General features: G+C 50.1%; 1 protein-coding gene and 2 pseudogenes across 1 annotated transcript in view; 2 read left to right on the top strand and 1 right to left on the bottom strand.

The window, feature by feature from the left end:
* The first annotated feature begins 1,861 nt into the window (after positions 1-1,861).
* Positions 1,862-3,145, top strand: LOC147091899 (uncharacterized; annotated as a pseudogene).
* A 3,694-nt stretch (positions 3,146-6,839) lies between these two features.
* Positions 6,840-23,718, bottom strand: part of LOC147091895 (uncharacterized) — a 36,214-nt gene continuing 19,335 nt past the window's right edge. The window contains exon 2 of the mRNA XM_085976929.1: positions 6,840-8,024. Coding sequence (XP_085833055.1) covers positions 7,001-8,024 — 1,024 coding nt within the window. The 3' untranslated portion in view covers positions 6,840-7,000. The remainder of the gene's footprint in view (positions 8,025-23,718) is intronic.
* LOC147091898 (uncharacterized) lies at positions 20,956-21,893 on the top strand (annotated as a pseudogene).

The following is a 23,718-nucleotide window of genomic DNA, read 5'->3' as shown; positions in this document are numbered from 1 at the left end:
TGATTCTCACTCTGCACACAGCGGGTGCAGAACTGAACCCAACCAGAGTAGAGGGAGGGGGAAAACTGGGAGTGGAGGAAAGAAATGTTGGAGATGGTGCGATGGGTTTGGATTTCAGCACAGGGAGGAGGGAGAGTGTGTGGGACGGGGATTTACAGCTTTGGGGTTAAATGTGTTAATTTGGTCATATTTCTAGATTTGCCATTTTCTGCCCACAGGGCAATCACAGTGAACTGACCAACACCTCAGCTTGTCAGAATAGGGCAGGTGGAACCGAGCCAGAGGCAGCTCTGGGACTTCATCTTCTGAGCATTGGGTTGGGAAAGAAGAATTCCATTGTTTATTGGGCCCTGGCGAGCACTGACCCCCCTCCCACAATTTTAATATTTTGATGCATCTGTCTATTTATATACTAGGAATGTTTTAATTACTTTCACAGCAAAATGCATTTACTATTAAACCTCCACAGAAGCAACTGTGGTAATAATTGAATAAAACTCAGAGAGTTGTCGGGAGCTGGAACGCTCGAGCTGAAAAGGTCATGAGCTGATTCCATCAATGATTTTAAAAGGGAGTTGGGCGGGTACTTGAGGATGAGGATCTTACAGGGTTACGGACAACAAGCAGGGATGTGGGACTAAGCACGAGTGCTCTTTCTAAGAGCCAGCACAGGCACGATGGGCCGAATGGCCTCCTTCGTGCTGTACTTTTCAATGATTCTATGAAAACTAACAGAACCAAAGAAATGATCTTCCTTGGTTATTGATCATTTCACTAAATTTCAACAGAGTTCTCTATACACCAACAACAACTTACCTTTATATAAAGCTTTTAAAACATCTTGCTGCAGTTGTACAGGGCCTTAGTGAGACCGCACCTTGAGTATTGTGTGCAGTTTTGGTCGCCTTACCTGAGAAAGGACGTTCTTGCCTGGACAGACTAGATGCAGGAAGGAAGGACATTTAGGACTGAAATGAGGAGGAATTTCTTCACCCAGAGAGTGGTGAACCTGTGGAATTCTCTGCCACAGAGGGCGGTGGAGACCAGTTCATTAAATATATTCAAGAAAGAGTTGGATATATTTCTTCAGGCTAAAGGGATCAAGGGATATGGGGAGAAGGCAGGGACAGGGTACCGAATTTGGATGATCAGCCATGATCTCATTGAATGGCGGAGCAGGCTCGAAGCTTCGAATGGCCTACTCCTGCTCCTATCTTCTATGTTTCAAGGCACTTTACAGTAGGGTAATAAGACAACAATCAACACATATTTTGTTTGTGGTCCAGTGCACTGACACAAAGTTCCTTCACAACTGTAACAATTTTATTGCGGTTGCTGTGAAGGCTGCGCTCACTCTGCTCGTACACCTGGTCTCCAAAGGAGGCAAAACAGGACTAATGCTGCCGAGCTCAGCTCTTTTTGATCAGAAAATATCAACTGTTTCGCCTCACCAGGAAATGCACAAAAGAGGCAGCAGTGCTGATTGGCTGCCGAGGGAAGTCCTATTTAGATTAAACTCCTTCACCCAGAGGGTGCTAAGAATGTGGAACTTGCTGCCACAGGGAGTAGTTGAGGCGAAGAGCATGGATGTATTTAAGGGGAAGCTGGATAAACACATGGGAGAAAGGAATAGAAGGAGATGCTGATAGGGTGAGATGAAGAGAGATGGGAGGAGGCTCGTGTGGAGCATAAACACCACATGGACCAGTTGGGCCGATTGGCCTGTTTCTGTGCTGTACAATCTGTGTAATTCTATGTAATAAGAGAGGAGAGAATGTTCCATAGAAACTAGAATTATCTGTTCCGGGTTTTAATCCTGAACTTACAGTGATGTCTTTTGTAAACTGCTTTTACAGGGAATATCATCGGCCTTTGAATGTGGAAGGAGAAATGTTTGCCTGTTCTGTCTGTGGGAAAAGATTTCAAAGATCGGTGTGACTGGAAAAGCACCGAGACACACACAACCGAGTGAGAGTGTTCCAGTGCACTGACTGTGGAAAGAGCTTTAACCAGTTACAGTCTGAAAAAACATCGCACCGTTCACAGCGGGGAGAAACCGTACACGTGTTGTGTGTGTGGATGAGGCTTCAACCGATTGTCCAACCTGGAGAGACACAAGGACACCCACACCATGGAGAAACTGTGGGAATGTGGGGACTGTGGGAAGGGATTTAGCTCCCCGTCCCGCCTGGAAACTCATCGATGCTTTCACATCGGGGCGAGGCTGTTCACCTGCTCCAAGTGTGGGAAGGGATTTAGTCAGTCATCCCACCTTCTGACATACCAGCGACTTCACACTGAGGAGAGACCATTCAGTTGCTCTCACTGTGGGAAGAGGTTCAGGCAGTCATCTCACCTCATTGAGCACCAGTGCATTCACACTGGGGAGAGACCGTTCACCTGCCCTGTGTGTGAGAAGGGATTCACTAATTCATCCACCCTGCTGATACACCAGCACATTCACACTGCAGCGAGGCCATTCACCTGCCCTGTGTGTGAGAAGGGATTCACTAATTCATCCACCCTGCTGATACACCAGCACATTCACACTGCATAGAGGCCATTCACCTGCCCCATGTGTGAGAAGGGATACACTAATTCCTCTGACCTTCTGAGACACCAGCGCATTCACACTGGGGAGAGGCCATTCACCTGCTCCATGTGTGGGAAGGGATTCAATCAGTCATCCAACCTGCTGACACAACAGCGAGCTCACACTGGGGTGAGGTCGTTCACCTGCTCCGTGTGTCGGAAGAGATTCACTCAGTCATCCAACCTGCTGACACACCAGCAAGTTCACACCGGGGAGAGGCCGTTCACCTGCTCAGTGTGTGAGAAGGGATTCAGTCAGTCATCCAACCTGCTGAGACACCAGCAAGTTCACAAGTGACTGCAGAGGTTCAATTCTGCTGTTATTGCTGTTGTTAATCACATCCAGGACTGAACCATATTCATTCTGACAGTTGGGGTTTGTTTCTGCTGATGTTAATAACCCCTATAGCTGGGCTGGATTTTAATATTCTGGATATATAGCTGATTGAGTTGTCGGGGCTGCAGTGTCCCTTTAAGTGCTGCTGTCTGATCTTTCCCCTTAATTTCTGATGAGTGTTCCTGAAATACTTTACAATAAAATTATGAACTTTTACTTCAATCCTATATTAATCTTTGCTATAAAATCTACAATTCATTGTCTGAAAGATTCCATTGATTATCATCTCCAATTAGAAAGTGCTGATTAATCCTCGCTGACAACTCTTACTGACTTGCACATTACACAAAGTGGCACCTCCATTATCCACCAGAAAGAAGGGGAATGGGAATCGGTGGAGAATCGAGAGTCCCCAAAATGTTGCCCCTCCTGTCTGGTACAGCAATCCCCTCGGCACGGGAATGGAGACAAGTCCAGTTATAGTGACGGGATGAGTTAAAGGTATTTACTCAGACAGGCGGAAGGTGGGAAGTGGTGTTCCGTGGGGATTGGTGCTGGGACCACTGTTGTTCACCATTTACATGAATGATTTGGACCTGGGAATCAGAAGTACAATTTCAAAATTTGCTGATGACACTAAATTGGGGGTTGTAGTTAATACTGAGGAAGACTGCGATAGCATCCTTGTAGAATTATTCAGTTGTGTTCAGTAAATAGCACCATTTTTTAATTTGCTTTGACTGATCACATCACTATATAGTTATGTGAAAAACAGAAATCATTACAAGCTCCCAATTTCAGAATTGTTAGATTCAACTCAACTTCTTCCAAGTACAATCTAACATTTCAAAGATTGTAATGGATGTAGGCGAGATATTAGGACTGTTGTCTAACACAATCCAAATACAGTGACACACAGACAGATGGGCAGGTGTAGCTTCACAGCGAATCCTTTCAAGCCTCACTAAAAAGTGGCAGACTGGCAATCCATTGTTCACTAATGGAGTTGTGATCTTTGTAAATTAAGAAATGGAAATGTGTCAAAGAGTTGATTAACAGAGTGGGGCATCATCTTCCTTTGATTTCTATTTCTGACACCAGGCAACAGAAAAAGGTCATTACAACACGACATAGACTCTTCAGGTGTGAGACATCAGACTTCAGAACAACACGTCTGCCAGCTCTGGCCACAAACCCCAGTACAGTCAACCTTTCAGCAGCTGCAGCCCTGATTAAATAACTAGTAGTTTAACATGTCTAGTAGAGCTTTTGTATCAAAATAGAAGAAATGTATTTGTGACACACACACAATTAATAATTCAATCACAATGTGATTGTGAGGACCGATTATCGCCTCTTGATACCTTCCGTGTCCAGCTGTCGAGGAAGGTATCAAGTGAACTGGTGGACACCGCCTGCTCCCTCTCCAGGGCCACCCGGGCAGGGACAAGACCATGGGAGAGAGGCAGGCAGCCAGAGTGCCCCCCCATGGGCCCCACCCATCCTGGGCCTACAAATTGCTGTTTTCACCAGGCCCAAGAGCAGGTCCAGGAGAAGATCCTCCCACTTTCCCACCCCACTCCGCACTGGGCGGCCAAAGATTAGGAGCGTGGGGCTAAAGTGTAACCAAGAGTTGAGGAGCAGCCCCTTCAGGGAACTATACAGGGGCTGCAACCTCTCACACTGAATATATACACGGCCCATGGACTCCTCTAGGCCCCAGAAACCACATCTGGCCTTGGAGTCTGGAAAGGAGTTTAAACTGTTGCACACGACAGCTCCCTGCAACAGTCTCCACCCCAGATCCCCAATGATGCCGGGAAGGACCCCCGCGTAGAGAGCTCTCCATTGGGGACTCCTGCCTCCGCCAGACAGCAAGCTTACCTGACTGACATTGGGCAATAAACTAAATTAATCAATAAATGATACAGAAACCCGAGTCCCCGGGTCCTCAGCCCTGGTGTGAAGTACGCTGACCACCAATTTTCCGTTACTAACTCGCACCTCAGGTCCCGCCCAGTCTGGTTTAATTGCTAAATGTTTTCTAACTCGGGTTCAGGCCTGTCATTCTACGGGAAACTTACAAGGCCTCATTTATTGATGTGTCCCACCCGAGCGGCTGTTAATGGCTTTAATAAACTGGCAGCAAGATTTTATTAAATGTGGAAAGAGGTGAAAAATGCAACTAGCAATGCCTCAAAACTCGCGGACAGAGAAATCCACTTCATCAGCGTCCCTGCCACAGGACTCAATATCCACCCCCTCCACCACTGGTACACTGTGTCTGCAGTATGTACGGTCTACAAGATGACCACAGTCAGGCCGTGTGGAGTCAAGGGCCAGGCAGCAGAATGGATGGAATGATCGCTACAAACTTCCCTTAACTCCAACCCTCTGATTTCTGTTTTGTAGCCATCTTTCCATCCATTCTGTTGCCGGGCCCTTCACTGCACACAGCCTGACCTGGGTCATCTTGTAGATCTTACATACGGTTTATGGATAGCAAGCTGATCACAAAACAGAGAGTAGGGGTTGGGAGTAGCTACTCAGACTGGCAAAAGCTGGGAAGTGGTGTTCCACAGGGATCGGTGCTGGGATCACTGTTGTTCATAAACGATTTGGACTTGGGAATCAGAAGAACAATTTCAAAATTTGTCGATGACACCAAATTGGGAGGTAGAGTTAATACTGAGGAAGACAAAATGCAAGATATTAATAAATTTCAGAATGGACGTGTAATTGGCAAATGAATTTCACTGTAGATCAGTGTGAGGTGGTTTGTTAATGAATTTCACTGTAGATCAGTGTGAGAGGGTGTGTTTTGGTGGGAAGAATAAGGAGGCCACTCACTATTTGGACAAGGGGGTGAAATTGGGTTGCTTTGTGCCTTCTGTGATATTCAGCGGGAGGTTAGCGGTGGTGGTAGACGGTAGCGCCCCCGCGGCACTGCACCGCTGGCAGTGACGTCATCGCCATGCGCAGCACCCCGGCTGCAACCTTGGGTTGCAACCCCTGACCTATCGGCAGACGATATGTCCAACAGGGTCAGGGGTTGTTCCTGCAGCCGCGCGGCGCCACTTAAAGAGCAGGTGTCAGGCGGCAACTTTTTATTTTGGCCCACTGCCAGCACTTGCCCCCTTCCCCTTTCTTCTTTGGGGTGTCAGCCGCGATCGCTCAGCCCGGCGCTCCTCTTGATCCGACACCCCACTCCCCAGTGGTCCAGCAGGGCTCCGGTGTGCACAGTGCTAGACTCCTCCCCGTTAATCAGGGAGGGAGGTCTGCTATGACACGGTGCTATGTGCCGACGGGCGTGGCACTGTTACATGAAATGCCAGGAAATTCACTGGTAGCGCCTCAAGAGGGAGGGGAGCGATTGCAGTAGCACCCCGCCTCCTGCTTGGGGCGCTACCACTGAATTTAATGCGCAGGGGCGCTAACTTTTTCGGGGGGCTAAAATTAGCCCGTGATGTTAGCGACCCAAAGGAGGCACCACCGAATTTCCCCCTAAGAGTCTAAATGGGCTGGAGGAGCAGAGGGTTCCAGGGATACAGATACACAAATCACTAAAAGTAGCAACACAGGTTAATAAGGCCATTAAAAAAAAGCACTGGGGTACATTCCTAAAGGAGCCTTCTGTTCCTTGCCTAGGAGCTCTGAACCATGGCAGAGAGCGGCTGGGACACGTTTCTCACACGCCTCGAGATTAACCCTCATTGGGAATTTGCTGTCAGTGAAGAGAGAGAAGAAAGACCAAAGTGCCGTTTGCCCCTCTCAGTGTGGCCCTGAAGGACTGTGTCCAGGCTGGAGTTCTGTTCCTGCCGTACGATCCTCCCCCAGATTGTCCTTTCTGAGCTCCAGCCAGGTGATGCTTAACACTCAGGTGGGAAAGACAAAAATCTACAACAATGTGTTTAAAACAAAGTTGATTTATTGGACATATATCCAGAATATTAAACTCCAGCCCAGTTACAGGGGTTATTAACATCAGCAGAAACAATCCCCACCTGTCAAAATGAACATGGTTCAGTCCTGGATGTGATTAACAGCAGCAACAGAATCCAACCCCTGCAGTCACTTGTGACCTCGCTGGTGTGTCAGCAGGTTGGATGAACGAGTGAATCCCTTCCCACACACGGAGCAGGTGAACGGTCTCTCCCTAGTGTGAGTGCGCTGGTGTCTCAGCAGGGTGGATGACTGAGCGAATCCCTTCCCACACACGGAGCAGGTGAACGGCTTCTCCCCAGTGTGAACACGTTGATGGCATATCAGTTGCCCGGAACTTTTAAAGCACTTCCCACAGTCCGAGCATTTAAAAGGTCTCTCCCCAGTGTGAACTCGCTGGTGTATCAGCAGGTGGGATGACAGAGTGAATCCCTTCCCACACTCCGCGCAGGTGAACAGCCTCTCCCCAGTGTGAACTCGCTTGTGTGTCAGCAGGGTGGATGACTGAGTGAATCCCTTCCCACACACGGAGCAGGTGAATGGCCTCTCCCCAGTGTGAACTCGCTGGTGATTCAGCAGGTTGGATGACTGAGTGAATCTCTTCCCACACTCAGAGCAGGTGAATGGCCTCTCCCCAGTGTGAGTGCGCTGGTGTACAGTGAGCCCAGATAATCCCCTGAACCCAGTCCCGCAGTGAGAGCACCTGAACGGTCTCTCGTCAGTGTGAACACATTGATGGCGTATCAGTTCCCCGGAACTTTTAAAGCCCTTCCCACAGTCCGAGCATTTAAAAGGACGCTCCCCAGTGTGAACTCGCTGGTGTATCAGCAGGTGGGATGACTGAGTGAATCCCTTCCCACACACGGAGCAGGTGAACGGCCTCTCCCCACTGTGAGTGTGCTGGTGTACAGTGAGGTGAGATGACTGCCTAAACCCAGTCCCGCAGTGCGAGCACCTGAACGGTCTCTCATCAGTGTGAACACGTTGATGGCGTATCAGTTCCCCGGAACTTTTAAAGCACTTCCCACAGTCCGAGCATTTAAAAGGACTCTCCCCAGTGTGAACTCGCTGGTGTCTCAGCAGGATGGATGACTGAGTGAATCCCTTCCCACACTCAGAGCAAGTGAACGGCCTCTCCCTGGTGTGAACGGTACTTTTTGCTTCCATATTCAAAGGCCGATGATATTCAGTTCCTGATGAATCAAGTGACTGTCAGATCTTGACGTGATGTGTGGTTTGAGTTTCCCGTCTGCAAATCCTCCCCTTCTAATACCCTGTAAAATGAATTTAAAACAGGGAGCGTGAGAGAGAACCCACTAAAGAGGCAGGTTGTGAAATTGAGCTCAATGAATCTGGTCATTTGTGGGGCCGGCACTAGAAAAAAGTGACCATGAAAGCTGCCGGATTGTCATAAAATCCGACTGGTTCACTAATGTCCCTCAGTGAACGTAATCTGCCACCTGGTCTGGGCCTCTATGGGAGAGAGAGAGAGAGAGAGAGAGAGGTGGGAGGGGGCGAAGGAGATGGACTTTATACATCTGCAACTCGACCAGAACTTTGACAGAACCTCCAAAACCCGCAACCTCCAGCACCTAGAAGGACAAAGGCAGAAGGTGCATGGGAGCACCATCACCTCCAAGTTCCCCTCCAAGTCACACACCATCCTGACTTGGACATATATCGCCGTTGCTACATCATCACTGGGTGAAAATCCTGGAACTCCTTACACAACAGCATTGTGGGAGTACCTTCACCACACGGACTGCAGCGGTTCAAGAAGGCGGCCCACCATCACCTTCTCAACGGGAAAATGGGGATTGGCAACATATTCTGGTCTTGCGAGCGATGCCCACATCCCAAGAATGAATTAAAACAAATCTGCAGATGTAAACTGGATTAAAAGCCTCTACAGAAATACTTATTCCTAAAACAATACTCTTTTACATTGTAGGGACAGTGTCTGTGTAACAAGCTAATCTCCCCCAGAATCCACCTCCCTTGACAGTCTCACATTGGAAATTGTTTGGTCCTCCTGGGCTCAGAAGTACTGGGGGTTAAACCCAGCAGCTTCTCCTGCATCTCCACTCCAGCTCAAACAGAAGCAACAAAAAACCTACACAGGCGGCCAGGGACCTACCTTCCGTCAGCCTGCAATAAAACTCTTCCCCACAGCTGCTGACTAATGGCGGCCGCAGCACCCACAATTCACCGCGCCCCAGAAACCACTCTATCCAACGCGCTGATTTACCCGCTGAGAGTGCGCATGCTCCCCGGGCCATTCTGGGACCCTGGCTCCTGTCCTTTGTCCCGAGTCGGATGTGGTGGAACCGGCTGAAGAAACCGGGAAGCGGCGGCTCGGATGGGGGAGGCGCTGCACCCAGGGTTTCCTGGTGCCAGCGCCCTGGCCGCACGTCCGCTGGGCACGGCTGCTCAGATTCTGATTGAGGTTCTTGATGAGGTAAGAGAGGGTTATCGAGGGCAATGCGGTTAACATGTTGTACATGGATTTCCAAAAGGCGTTCGACAAGTGCCACATAATAGGCTTGCCAGCAAAGCTGAAGCCCATGGAATAAAAGGGACAGTGGCAGCATGGATACGGAATTGGCAAAGTGACAGGAAACAGAGAGTAGTGGTGAACGGTTGCTTTTCAGACTGGAGGAAGGTATCCAGTGGTGTTCCCCAGGGGTCGGTACTAGGACCACTGCTTTACTTGAGATATATATATATATATTTCTATCTTCTATAATATATAAAAGGATACATGTCTGTCTGTCTGTCCGGCTATACACTCAAATTATAGAGCGTACCTACACGTGCGTTACATCAAAAGAAAGCTTGCGATTCCGGAACGGTCGTAAGCGTATTTACGTTTCGGCCGGACAAAAATTGCGCCCGCGGTATCCAAAAAACGTTCAAAATTCCGCTCATTATCTGCTCATTAGCATTGAGTTACATCGAGGTCGACCAATCGTACGGTCCAGCGACCCGACGGTCGACCAATCGCGGCGTGTGGGCGGGCCCTCCTAGAGTCGAGTGACAGGACGATTGACCAATCCTACGCTTCAGTGACCTGACGGTCGACCAATCAGTGCGTGTGTGGGCGGGCCTTATCGTTCTGAACCGAGGTGAGTCGATGCTATCTTGATTCCAAACTTTTCATTTCTTTTTCCGACTTTCTGCGTGTTTCTTTTCAAATCTACATTTCCACCAAAAAAAAAAGTAGCTTTTAAAACACAAATTGTTTAAAAAAGTTAATTCATTTGTAAATCTTTTTTCTAACCTCTATAATTTTCCTACCTTTCACCGTTTTTCCAGGCAGGCCTCGAAGCCTGGGCATCTGTTGCCCAGCCACGCCCGAGCTACGCACTGGCCATCCCGCTGGGCCCGATTCCGAACCAGCGGCCAGCCATCTTGGTAAAGGCTGGCTGGCCTCACTGCAAGCTCCTCGCGCTGCACGGCGCACGCGCAACTCCACACAGAGCGCGGCCAGAGGGAAGCGAGCAGGCTCGGGGTGGGGGGGGCTGGTGGGGCTCGGGAGGGGGAGCGGAGAGGGTTACTCCAGCAACCGGGCTCGCCAGCCGCAATCGGCCGTCTCAAGCCGCTCAGGCCCGGAGATCGGGAGGCGGAGATTTACCAAGGCAACCAGGCCCGGCCAGCTGCAATCGGCCGTCTCAGGCCCGGCCTCGGAAGGGCGGGGCTCGGGCTCACCGGGGCGCTGCGCTCGGCATGTCAGTGCATGGGGCGGCACGGAGCTCAGCGGAGCCATCGCCGGCAGAGGGGAGGGGGTCTGCTGGCTCCCCCCTCCCTTCCTCCCCCCCTCCCCCCTCCCTTCCTCCCCCCCACTTGGGGTCGCTGTGCCGGACTCAGTCCAAACCGTCGCTCCCTGTGCGCATGCGCGGACTATCGTCTGTCAATCAGCCATCAGCCAGAAGAGGTCGCTGGTGAGACCAGTGAAGAAAGAAACACATGCATTTCTATAGCGCCTTTCACCATCACCGGATGCCCCAAAGTGCTTTACAGCCAATCAAGTACTTTTAAAGTGTAGTCACTGTTGTAATGTAGGAAATGCGGCACACAGCAAGCTCCCACGAACAGCAATGTGATCATGACCAGATAATCTATCTTTTTGTTAAATCTGTTTCTCTCTCTACGGATGTTGCCTGGCCTGCTGAGTGTTTCCAGCATTTCCTGTTGTTATTTCAGATTTCCAGCATCCGCAGTATTTTGCTATTATCCTTTTGTTACATTGATTGAGGGATAAACATTGGCTAGGACACCGGGGATATTTCCCCTGCTCTTTCCCAACAAACCGTCTATATTCTCCTGTAGCCGGAGGCTTCCCTCCTCGCTATTTACCACTCCACCAAATTTCGTGTCATCTGCGAACTTACTGATCATACCTCCTACATTCATATCTAAATCATTAATGTACACTACAAACAGCAAAGGACCCAGACCCTGTGGTACACCACTGGACACAGGCTTCCAGTCACAAAAACAACCTTCGACCATCACCCTCTGCCTCCTGCCACTAAGCCAATTTTGGATCCAATGTGCCAAATTGCCCTGGATCCCATGGGGTCTTACCTTCTTGACCAGTCTCCCATGTGGGACTTTGTCAAAAGCCTTACTGAAGTCCATGTAGACTACATCAACTGGACTGCCCTCATCCACACACCTGGTCACCCCCATTGAAAAATTCAATCAAACTGGTTAGACATGATCTCCCCCTGACAAAACCATGCTGACTATCCTTGATTAATCCTTGCCTCTCCAAGTGGAGACTAATTCTGTCCCTCAGAATTTTATCCAATAATTTCCCTACCATTGATGTTCGACTCACTGGCCTGTAATTCCCTGATTTATCCCTACTACTACCCTTCTTGAATAATGGTACTACGTTAGCTGTTCTCCAGTCCTCTGGCACCTCCCCTGTGGCCAGAGAGGTTCTGAAAATTTGTGTCAGAGCCGCTGCAATCTCCTCCCTTGCCTCACACAGCAGGCTGGGATACATCTTGTCTGGGCCTGGGGGTTTATCCACTTTTAAGCCTGCTAAAACCACCAGTACCTCCTCCCTCTCAATACTAATTTGTTCAAGTATATCACAATCCCCCTGCCTGATTTCTATGCCTGCATTGTCCTTATCCATAGTGAACGCAGATGCAAAATATTTATTTAAAACCTCACCTACATCTTCTGGCTCTGCACACAGATTGACACTTTGGTCCTGAACGGGCTCTACTCTTTCCCTGGTTATCCTCTTGCCCTAAATATACTAACAAAACACCTTGGGATTTTCCTTTATTTTGCCCGCCAGTGTTTTTTCATGACCCCTCTTCGCTCTCCCAATTTCTTTTTTTAAGTACCCCGCTGCACTTTCTGTACTCCTCTAGGGCTTCCACTGCTTTTAGTTCTTTGTATCTGCCAAAAGCCACCCTTTTTTTCCTAATCCATTCGTGTATGTCCATCTCCAGCACCGGTGTGTATCTGAGTCAATGGGCCTCTCTCTGACCATTCTCCCCAGTCCATCTCCAGGACCAGCGTGTATCCGAGTCAATGGGACTCTCTCTGATCTTTCTCCCCAGTCCATCTCCAGGACCAGCGTGTATCTGAGCCAATGGGACTTCCTCCCCAGTCGAACTCCAGGACCAGTGTGTATGAGTCAAAGGGACTCTCCCTGACCTTACTCCCCAGTCCATCTCCAGGACCAGTGTGCACCTGAGTCAATGGGACTCTCTCTGACCTTTCTCCCCAGTCCATGTCCAGAACCAGCGTGTATATGTGTCAATGGGACTCTCTCTGACCTTTCTCCCCAGTCCATCTCCAGGACCAGTGTGTATCTGTGTCAATGGGATTCTCTCTCTGACCTTTCTCCCCAGTCCATGTCCAGAACCAGTGTGTATATGTGTCAATGGGACTCTCTCTGACCTTTCTCCCCAGTCCATCTCCAGGACCAGTGCGTATCTGAGTCAATGGGATTCTCTCTGACCTTTCTCCCCGGTCCATCTCCAGGACCAGTGTGTATCTGAGTCAATGGGACTCTCTCTGACCTTTCTCCCCAGTTCATCTCCAGAACCAGCGTGTATCTGTGTCAATGGGACTCTCTCTGACCTTTCTCCCCAGTCCATCTCCAGGACCAGTGTGTATCTGAGTCAATGGGACTCTCTCTGACCTTTCTCCCCGGTCCATCTCCAGGACCAATGTGTATCTGAGTCAATGGGACTCTCTCTGAACTTTCTCCCTCGCGCCCCCACTTCGCCCCAATGTTCCCAGAGATTGCCTGAGAGAGGCCGGCGCTGCTGTAAATGTCGGATATTCTCTGATCCACACTCACCGCACCATCCGCCGCTCCTCAGTCCCGCCGCCATTTTATCTCCTTCCTCAAACCGGAGCCTCATCCGGGGACTGCGAGCAGCACCAAGCATGCGCACTGCGGCCACACAGCCCGCTCTTGAAGGCCCTCACTGAGTCCTTCTTTTCTATTGGCTGCGACTCGTAGATTGACAGCTGCGCTCACCAATCGCAGCCCGCAACGCCTCGGGGCCCCGCCCACTGTGTTAAAAGGCCGCCGCCTGCTCCGGGGTCACGTGGCTCCTGATCGGCCGTTCAACCGCCTCAGCGCGCGGGTGAGGTCATAGCCCCGCCCACCGCGAGCCCTTGTTGCCCAAGGTGCCGGCCGACTGCTGTCCCTTCTCCCCGGGCGGGCGGCGGCTGTCCTTCCCCCGGGGGGGCGAACTCCTCTCTAACTCTGTTCTCCAACTGCTCCTCCCCGCTCCGGGCTGCGGCTTTTATAGCAGCCGCCGGCCCCGCCCAGCCCAGCCGCGCCTTCTGATTGGCTGAAAACCCGGCAAATCTCTGCCTCTGATTGGCGCGTTTTTCAATCCGCTCCAACCTCGGACACCAACGAAAAAGGCGGCTTATAGAATAAGAGCTCGTCTGTGAATCAGACTCGTTATTGTTAAAGCACGGTGGCATAGTGGTTCGAATCCGGCCTCGGGCGACGGTCTGTGTGGAGTTTGCACATTCTCCCCCTGTTTGCGTGGGTTTCCTCCGGGTGCGCCGGTTTCCTCCCACAGTCCAAAGATGTGCAGGTTAGGTTGATTGGCTATGATAAATTGACCCTTAGTGTTAGGGGGATTAAATACGTGGGGTTACAGGATAGGGTGGGATATGTGTTGGTGTAGGGGTTACGGGGATCGGGTGGGATATGTGTCGGTGCAGGCTCGATGGGCCGAAATGGCCTCTATCTGCACTGTGGGGTTTCTGTGATTCTGTGATTCTGTGATGGCCCTCTGTGGGACTGAATATTAACCAGTTATTAAAATCATTGCATCTGTGGGATTGAATAATAATCATTATTGTTAAAATCATTGCATCTGTGAGATTGAATAATAATCATTATTGTTAAAATTATTGCATGTGGGATTGAATAATAATCATTATTGTTAAAATTATTGCATCTGTAGGATTGAATAATAATCATTATTGTTCAAATTATTGCATCTGTGGGATTGAATAATAATCATTATTGTTTAAATTATTGCATCTGTGGATTGAATAATAATCATTATTGTTCAAATGATTGCATCTGTGGATTTGAATAATAATCATTATTGTTTAAATTATTGCATCTGTGGGATTGAATAATAATCTTTAAAATGATGGTATCTGGGACTGAATAATAATTAAAACTATGGCATTTGTGAGACTGAATAATAATCATTACTGCTAAAGATTGTCATCTGTGGGACTGAATAATCATTTTAATTAAAATTATAGCGTCTGTGGGACTGAATAATCATTAAAATGGCATCTGTGAGACTGAATAATTCATTATTAAATTGTGAATTATGGCAAATTCATCCTTTAAAATTACTGGTTCCTGAATTGACAGATTTAATTTCATTTTAGCTTTTCAGCGACCAGCTTGAAAATGAGATGCCGGTGTCGGGTCAGGGTGGACCTGCTTCAGCACCTTGTAGATGTAGATGCTGTAACTCTGCTTCCTGGTCTTCCTGCGCTTCTTGTCGCCTTTGGCCCGCTTCTTGGTGGCCGCTTTCTTCGGCCCCTTTTTCGGGGCGATGCTTTAGGCCTGGTGAATGGACGCGAGGGTTTGTGATGGAGAAAGTCTCCCGGACGCGCTACTTAATAGACAGCCGTATGCAAATGAGGAATCAGAAAGTGAAGGATTCCTATTGGTAAACCAGCGCATAAGTATCTATTGTGAGTTAGGAACAAGGGGTGCCACCTGGCCAATCAGAAACGCTCATGGTGTTGCAGCTGGTTTCAGGCACGTGGGGGAGAGTCTCCACATGGCTGCAGCTTGAAAAATATATTGCAATAGGAAAATACTGCGGAATCTGAAATAACAACAGAAAATGCTGGAAATACTTGATGAAGGGTCCCAGACCTGAAACGTTAACTCTGTTTCTCTCTCCACGGATGCTGCCTGGCCAGCTGATTATTTCCAGCATTTTCTGTAGAAAAATATATTTTTCGTCCCATAAGTTGCCCTGTTAAATTGCAGACTGCTTGCCCGACATTGATCCAGCTGAATGTTGGGAAGGCCGGTCCCCACCACTAACTGCGTCCCCACGCCACCGACTCCCTCCCTCTCCCTGGGCAGCTGGCTGAGCCAGACTGTTCGCAACCGTGGTGTCATATTTGAACCCCCACCCCCCTCAGATGAGCTTCCGACCACATATCCACGCCAGCACTAAGACAGCCTATTTCCGCCGCCGGTATATCACCCGACTCCGCCTCTGCCTCAGCTCATCTGCTGCTGAAACCCTCATCCATGCCTTTGTTACCTCTAGACTTGACTATTCCAATGCACTCCTGGCCGGCCTCCCACATTCCACCAGAGGAATAGATTGTTTAATATTAAGGGCATCAGGGGATAGTTCAGGAAAGTGGAGATGAGGTGGCGGACCAGGCTCGAAGGGCCAAATGGCCGACTCCTGTTCCTGTTTCTTATGTTCTTATCTGTGCCTACTCCTGCCACGCCCCTCATTGTCAAATCTCGCAGTGAGGTTTGCCAGAATTTTTACATTTCACAGCCCTCTTGTCGATTGAATGGGTGGCTATTAAAAGAGCCTTTTTTCTTTGGTTCAGATCCATAATTTTATTTTAATCTTTTCAACCGCCGAATCCAGAGTGTCCGCCCCTGGTGTTTCAGTGCGTACACCACGTCCAGGGCAGTGACCGTCCTGCGCTTCACGTGTTCCGTGTAGGTGACCGAGTCTCTGATGATGTTCTCCAGGGAGACCTTCAGCACACCCCGGGTCTCTTCGTAGATGAGACCGGAGATGCGCTTGAAGCCGCCTCGCCGAGCCAGGCGGCGGATGGCGGGCTTGGTGATACCCTGGATGTTGTCACGAAGGACATTGCTGTGCCGCTTGACTCCGCCTTTCCCCAGCCCCTTACCCCCTTTCCCTCTGCTGAAACTGAAACTTAAGCTTTTGCAAAAGAAACAACCCCAGTAATTGAATTGGGAATAAGGGTTTTCGGCGCTGCACACTCCTTTTATAGAATGCTGGCGGACCTGGTTGGAAACCCATAAATGGGCGGAGTCAGGATGAAAATGAGGACTCACGGGCCTAGAAATTCGCTATCACCGCGCCAGGTCTTTAGCGCCCGAAATTTAGCGCTCGCCCGGATTCCCGTAGCGCCCGCCTGAAATTCAGTTGCGCCGCCCCAAGACGGAGGCGGGCGCTATTGCAGGGTTTGGCCGCCTCGTTTGGGGCGATGAAAGTCAGTTTCAGGCGTCCAGCTGCCGCTGCGGCACCCGATGCGGTGCGGCAGGCTGGGGTACTGCAGGCCTCCTCCTTCTCTTAAGGAGGAGCTGCCTGCAGCCGTGAGATCGCCGCTGGATTCCCCCGGCAAATGAGCCCGGCACCACGGAGAAGTGCCGGGCTCGCGGGAGTCAGACATCAATGCCGCGGGGGGGGGGTGGTGCAGGAGTCCGGGGAGGGAGGTGCGGCCAGGCGGCCGCCGGGAAAGCGGCCGGCCGCCCCTACACCTTTATGCGCCGGCCTCTCGGAGCTGCAAGGCCCCGTTTTTCAAACGCTGTTTGCAGCCGCCACGGGCGAGGCGGCCGCAACTGAATTTGGCGGTCGGCACGGAATCGCATTGGAACCGGGGCACTGCGCACACCGATGACGTCATCGGTGCCGGCGCAGCGCTACCAGCTAACGCCGATGTTAGGGACCAACTGAATTTCGGGCGCTAAAAAACTTCCGGCGCAAACCACTCTATAGCCAATAAGTGGGCGCAAACGCGACTGAATTTCTAGGCCACGGTTCCTTCTCAAGTAGCCGATATTGAACTGCACCCGTGGGGGAGATAAGCAAAATACTGCGAATGCTGTCAAACCTGAAATAAAAACAGAAAATGCACGGAATATAAGCAACAGGTTGGGCAGCACCTGTGGAGAGAGAGAGAGAAATAGAATCGATCTTCCTTGTGCCAGACCTTGTTTTGGACACAGTTTGGTCTCCTTCAGCTGTGCTTTATTGAAGTCCTTCCCAGTTTTTATCTCCCATTACATGTTTCGGTCCTTCCAGCAGACGACTTTTCCATTGTACCACTGCTTCCCCCCACCCCCACCCCGCCTTTGTGGGGTGTTTCCTGTTCACCCGGGTTTTCACAAGTTAACAGGGGTGGGGGTGGGGAGATGCCTTCAGTTAGATGCAACCTGGATGAAGGCAGCCTAGACACCTCTTTCACAGAGTGTTGTAATCGCTGATAAGCACAAAGTTTTAATATAATAATGACTGGGAGATGGCTACTCTCCGAGTCCTCCTGACCCTCAGACTTGAGCACCTACCAGCAATCAGTGAAATCCCAATTGTGATCTGAGGTGAAACCTTTGCTTTAGAAAGTAGCTCCAGGGGTTTCAGAATGCAAGGGCCACTGTATGTGCGTTGTCCATCAGCAGCTTTACCAGCACAAAAATTAATCAGAAGAGCAAATGACAGAATAAACAGCCACTTGCCAATATACAGACAAGACTACTAGGAATCATTCCTAATGGAAATGTTACTCCAGCTCCCCATATTTCCAATTGCATGTGATTACTATGGTTTACAATACTAATCAATCTTTGCTAGATAGGAAGGTCTATGGATGCAACATTAATATTTTCTGGTCTATTTCTCAGTAATTGTTTTCCATTGTTTCCCTAAACCTCTCCGTCTCTCGACCTCTCTTTCCTCCTTTAAGACACTCCAAAAAACCTCCCTCTTTGACCAAGCTTTTGGTCATCCACCCGAATCTCTCCTTATGTGGCTCGCTGTCAAATTCTGCTTGATAATCGCTCCTGTGAAGCGCCTTGGGATGTTTTACTACATTGTTGTTGTTTTGTGCACCTCTTAAGTTAATATGCAGCATATTCCTTTCTTTCCTGTGAAATTGGAAGCGGTAGAGAACCAGGAGCCAATGTCGGCCGACAAGAGCAGGGGTGATTTGTGAGCGGGACCTGGTGCGGGATAGGAAGCGGGCGGCAGAGTTTTGGATAAGCTGAAGTTTGCCGAGGATGAAGGAAGGGAGGCTGCCCAGGAGAGCCTTGGAATAGCCATGTCTGGGGGGCGACAAAGGCATGGATGCGACTTTCAGCAGCAAATGGTCTGAGGCAGGGGCGGAGGCCGGCGATGCCACAGGGGTGGAAGTAGGTGATATTCGTGATGGAGAGTAAGGGGAGAAACCCAGGGGGTAGATTTTCACCTTAGCACTCAGGCGTAAAACGGGTGTTGCGGATCGGCCGCCCTTTAAATAAACCGCCCGATTTTCATTCCGTTGAATTAATGTAGTGAAAATTGGATGACTTCTATAACAGGAAGTCTCGCCAGATTCAACCCCCAGACTGAGCCTTATGACATTTATGAACTAACAAAGCAGGTTCACTCCTAAGTTAGAAATTTCTTCCAAATCCATGGGAATCTTGAATTTTTTATTTTATTGTTTTGAAAGCCTCTTGCATTAATGTACAACATTTCTTTTCTTTTAAATTGGAGGTGTTAGGGAGCCAGGAGCCAAAGTAGGTCAGCAAGGGCAGGGGTGATTTGTGAGAGGGACCTGCTTTCAGCTGTGGCTCTGTGGGTAGCACCCTTGCCTCTTGAATCAGAAGGTTGTGGGTTCAGAGTCCCCACTCCAGAAACATCAGCACACAATCTAGGCTGACACTCCAGTGCAGTGCTGAGGGAGCGCTGCACTGTCGGAGGTGCAGTCTTTCGGATGAGACGTTAAACCGAGGCCCCGTCTGCTCTCTCAGGTGGATGTAAATAGATCCCAAGGGCCACGATTTCAAACAAGAGCAGAGGAGTTATCCCCAGTGTCCTGGCCAATATTTATCCCTCAATCAACATAACAAAAACAGATTATCTGGTCTTTATCACATTGCCCATTTGTGGGTCCTTGCTGTGCGCAAATTGACTGCTGCATTTCCTACACTGCAACAGTAACTACACTTCAAAAGTATTTCATTGGCTGCAAAGAGCTTTGGGACATCCTGAGGTCATGAAAGGCGCTGTACAAATGCAAGTCTTTCTTTACTTAATCACATGTTTTTTTAACTTGTCACAAACAAGGCTTTTCGTTAGCCTTGTTATACCGAACGCTCAACCATTCCGTCCAGGGAGATCAAGACTGCCGTGCTTCTTCAGCCTGGGGAGAACTGGACAAACAGGCCAGGTTGCTATCTTCAGTGCCCAGGGGTAGTGCTTGGCAGGGCAAAAGCTCCAGTGGCAGAAATTGGAACAAAAAGCATATCCTTCCATTGTACTGGTTTGTGACCAAATTTTAACCTGGTCTTATGTAGTCATGAAAATCTATAATGAATCTAAAAATGTAAAATTGGAGAATTTCCCCAGTCTCCTTTACGTTCTAAACATTGCTGATTTTAGCAAAGATGGCTATAAAACAGAGGATAGAAGTTAATGGACGTTTCATGAGCTGGCAGAAAATGGGAAGTGGTGTCCTACAGGGACCACCGTTGTTCACCATATAGATATATATATATAAATGATTCAGACTCAGAAATCGGAGATCTAGAGTCGAAATTTGCTGATTGGCATATAGGAACAGGAGGAGGCCATTCAGCCCCTCGAACCTGTTCCGCCATTCAATGAGATCATGGCTGGTCTGTATCTCAAACCCTCTACCAACCTTGTTCCCGTGACCCTTAATAACTTTGCCTAACAAAAATCGATCAATTTGATACCAAATTGGGGTGAGGTTGGGGGGGGGGGGGTAGAGCTAATAATGTGGGGAGCTGCACCAAAACACAGGAAGATATAAACAGGCTTGCAGAATGGGCAGATAAATGGAGGTGGCTAGACTCTCTCTTGTTGGAAATGGTCATTGCCTGGCACTTGTGAGTTGCGAATGTTACTAGCCACTTATCAGCCGAAGCCTGAATGCTGTCCATGTCTTGCTGCATGTGGGCAAGGACTGCTTCATTGCCTGAGGAGCAATTGGTGTAAGACAAGGCCGAATTCAAAGTTTAGTTCGCATGGTTAATGTAATGGATGCACCACCTCGGGTGAGAAAGGCGTTGAAGGTTTCAAGAATGCAACCAAATGGGATGTAGCCATTTAGGGAGGGAGGGATTGAAGGTTTGGAGAATGTAATCAAATTGGATGCACCCGGCTAGGGAGAGGGAGGGGTTGAAAGTTTAAAGAATGCAACAAAATGGGATCCAGCCACCTAGGGAGAGGGAGGGGTTGAAGGTTTGAAGAATGCAAGAAAATGGGATGCAGCCGCCTAGGGAGAGGGAGGGGTTGAAGGTTTGAAGAATGCAACAAAATGGGATGCAGCTGCCTAGGGAGAGGGAGGGGTTGAAGGCTTGAAGAATGCAACCAAATCTTTCCACGCTCGCACTCACACAGAAAGAGTCGCAGGCGGCGCTCGGCCACGCGCCGGGTCCCGGTGGAGGAGTTGCCTCTGGACCGTCCGCCTTGAGCTTACAAAAGGCGCGGCCGCCGCTCGGCAGCTGGACTCGGCGCGGTGAGGAGCGCGGAGCAGCCGGAGGAGGGGGGGAGGCGCTGAGCGGAGCAGCTGGACTCGGCGCAGTGAGGAGCGCGGAGCAGCCGGAGGAGGGGGGGAGGCGCTGAGTGAGCGAAAAAATAAAATGGCTTCGGGCGACCAGACCAAAGGCCCGGCCCGAGGCCGCAAGGCCAGGAAGAGGAGGAGCCCAGCCCAAGGCGCGGCCGGCGGGCGGGCCCACGGTGTCGGGCCACATCCTGCAGGCGGTGGCGGCTTCCAGGGAGCGGCGCGGCCTGTCGCTGGCCGCCGTCAAGCAGGCGCTGTCGGCCGCCGGCTACGACATGCCGCGCATCAACTGGCGGGTGAAGCAGGCGGTGCGGAGCCTGGTGACCGAGGCCTCGCTGGTGCGGCCGGCCGGCAAGAACAAGCCCAGGGGGCGGAGGAGAAAGGAGGCCGGGGCCGGTGATCCTGCTGCTGCCGCCCGCCGGAGAAAGGCCGAGAAGAGAGCGGGCGGGGTCCGCCAGGGGGCGAGGACCGTCGGGCGACCCGGGAGCCGTCGGGGGCCCAGGTCCCCTCCAGGGGCAGGAAGCCCGGGAGCTGCCGAGACCAGAAGGCGGCAGCAGCCCCACGGGCGGCGGCCAAGACTGAAAACCCAAAACAGAAATACTACCCGTGTGAACCGAAACAAAAGGCTCTTTTCAGAGCCACCACGCCCTTCAGATGAAAGAGGTTGTTCTAGAATTATACAATAAATATCTTTATTTTTAAATCATTGCTGCGGCCGTTGTTTCTGTTCAACTTTCCCGATTGACATTTTGAAGATAAACCCGAGAATCTTCGAATGATCCTGGCGGTTGTCCTCCAGCTCTCGGGAGACTTTGCAACCAGCTGCAGCCGTCGTGAAGCATCTTGCAGACTAGAATGAGTTGGAGAAAAAATAGTCACAGAAATGATTGGTAGTCATTGGATTAAGAGTTGGAATTGTGTTGGTGTTTCTGCTCCATACGATCATCCATGTCGCCCTACTTTACCTCATGTTTCCAGCGTATTCTGCAGTGAGTCTCACTTCCTGACTCCAAGCCTTTCCACCATCTACAAGGCACAAGTCAGGAGTGTGATGGAATACTCTCCAGTGTGGACCATCGACAAGATGCACTGCAGCAACTCGCCAAGGCTTCTTCGGCAGCACCTCCCAGACCCGCGACCTCTTCCACCTAGAAGGACAAGGGCGGCAGGCGCATGGGAACACCACCACCTCCAAGTTCCCCTCCAAGTCACACATCATCCTGACTTAGAAATATATCGCCGATCCTTCATCGTCGCTGGGTCAAAATCCTGGAACGCCCTCCCTAACAGCCCTGTGGGAGTACCTTCACCACACGGACTGCAGCGGTTCAAGGGGGCGGCTCACCACCTCCTTCTCAAGGGCGATTAGGGATGGGCAATAAATGCTGGCCTTGCCAGCGATGCCTACATCCCGAGAATCTTTTTAAATACCAAATAAATTGCCTCAGGTTCAGCATTTGTGTACTATGCCATAAGGGTTTTAGTAAATAGCTAATATTGCAGTGGCCTTTCTTAAACAGAAGCGATTAAGCGCATATATTTTTTTCTTAGACAATCTCTTTTGTAGTTTCTGGGACCCGTCTAATTTGTATATTATGGGGAGTTCCAGAATTGTGGCTCGAATGAAATGTATTTCGCAGAAGACATTTACTGTGGACGTGTCACATGAGAGTATGAGATTTTATATATATATAGCTTTGGGATTTTGCTCCAGCAAATTAAGGTTTCCCCATTCCTTGCGTGGCAGCGGCTTCTGGCAAAAAAAACTTGATAGGTGACTGTGATTTGTGCAGACTGCACATGTGGTATGTCAAGGATCAGCCAATTGGAATAGACAATTTGGCATCCTTCATTAGGATAAAGCTGCGTATATAAAGGAGGGGTTGCAGGCTCCATTTCAATGTTGCTTTGTGTTTTTATTAACCAGTCACCGTGGAGAACACTCCAGCACGGTGGCATAGTGGTTAGCACTGTTGCCTCACAGCGCCAGGGACCCGGGTTCGAATCTGGCCTCGGGTGACTGTGTGGAGTTTGCACATTCTCCCCGTGTTTGCGTGGGTTTCCTCCGGGTGCTCCGGTTTCCTCCCACAGTCCAAAGATGTGCGGGTTAGGTTGATTGGCTATGATAAATTGACCCTTAGTGTTAGGGGGATTCAATACGTGGGGATAGGGTGGAATATGTGTTGGCGTAGGGGTTACGGGGATCGGGTGGGATATGTGTCGGTGCAGGCTCGATGGGCCGAAATGGCCTCTATCTGCACTGTGGGGTTTCTGTGATTCTGTGAGAAGGAATTGAAGGGCTTGCCATGCCGACTGCTGCTACTGTTTCCACCAGTTCCACCACAGCCGGTGCCAAGGGCGCCATCTCCAAGAAGGGCTCGAAGAAAACCGCCATTAAAATGACCAGGAGAAGGGACAGGAAGTACAGGAGGAGCAGGAAGGAGAGTTCCAGCATCTACATCTACAAGGTGCTGAAGCAGGTCCACCCCGACCCGACACCAAGGTCATGAGTGTCATGAACTCGTTCATCACCGACATCTTCAAGCATATCGCCTGCGAGGCCTCCCGCCTGATCCATTGCACCAAACACCAGACCATCTCCTCCAGGGCGGGAGATCCAGACCGCCGTCCGCCTCCTGCTGCCCGGGGAACTGGCCAAGCACGCCATCTCAGAGGGGACCAAGGCAGTCACCAAATACACCAGCTCCAAGTAGAGTCCCCCTCCCAAAATAAAACCTGCAATTAAATCACCAAACAGCTCTTTTAAGAGCAACTTCACAAAGCCTTAAAACGGAGCT

This window comes from Somniosus microcephalus, unplaced genomic scaffold (genome assembly GCF_052327205.1).
Source record: "Somniosus microcephalus isolate GS21.2 unplaced genomic scaffold, FLI_Smic_1.0 unresolved_chr3, whole genome shotgun sequence".
NCBI lineage: Eukaryota > Metazoa > Chordata > Chondrichthyes > Squaliformes > Somniosidae > Somniosus > Somniosus microcephalus.
This window is presented reverse-complemented; position numbering and strand designations above follow the sequence as displayed.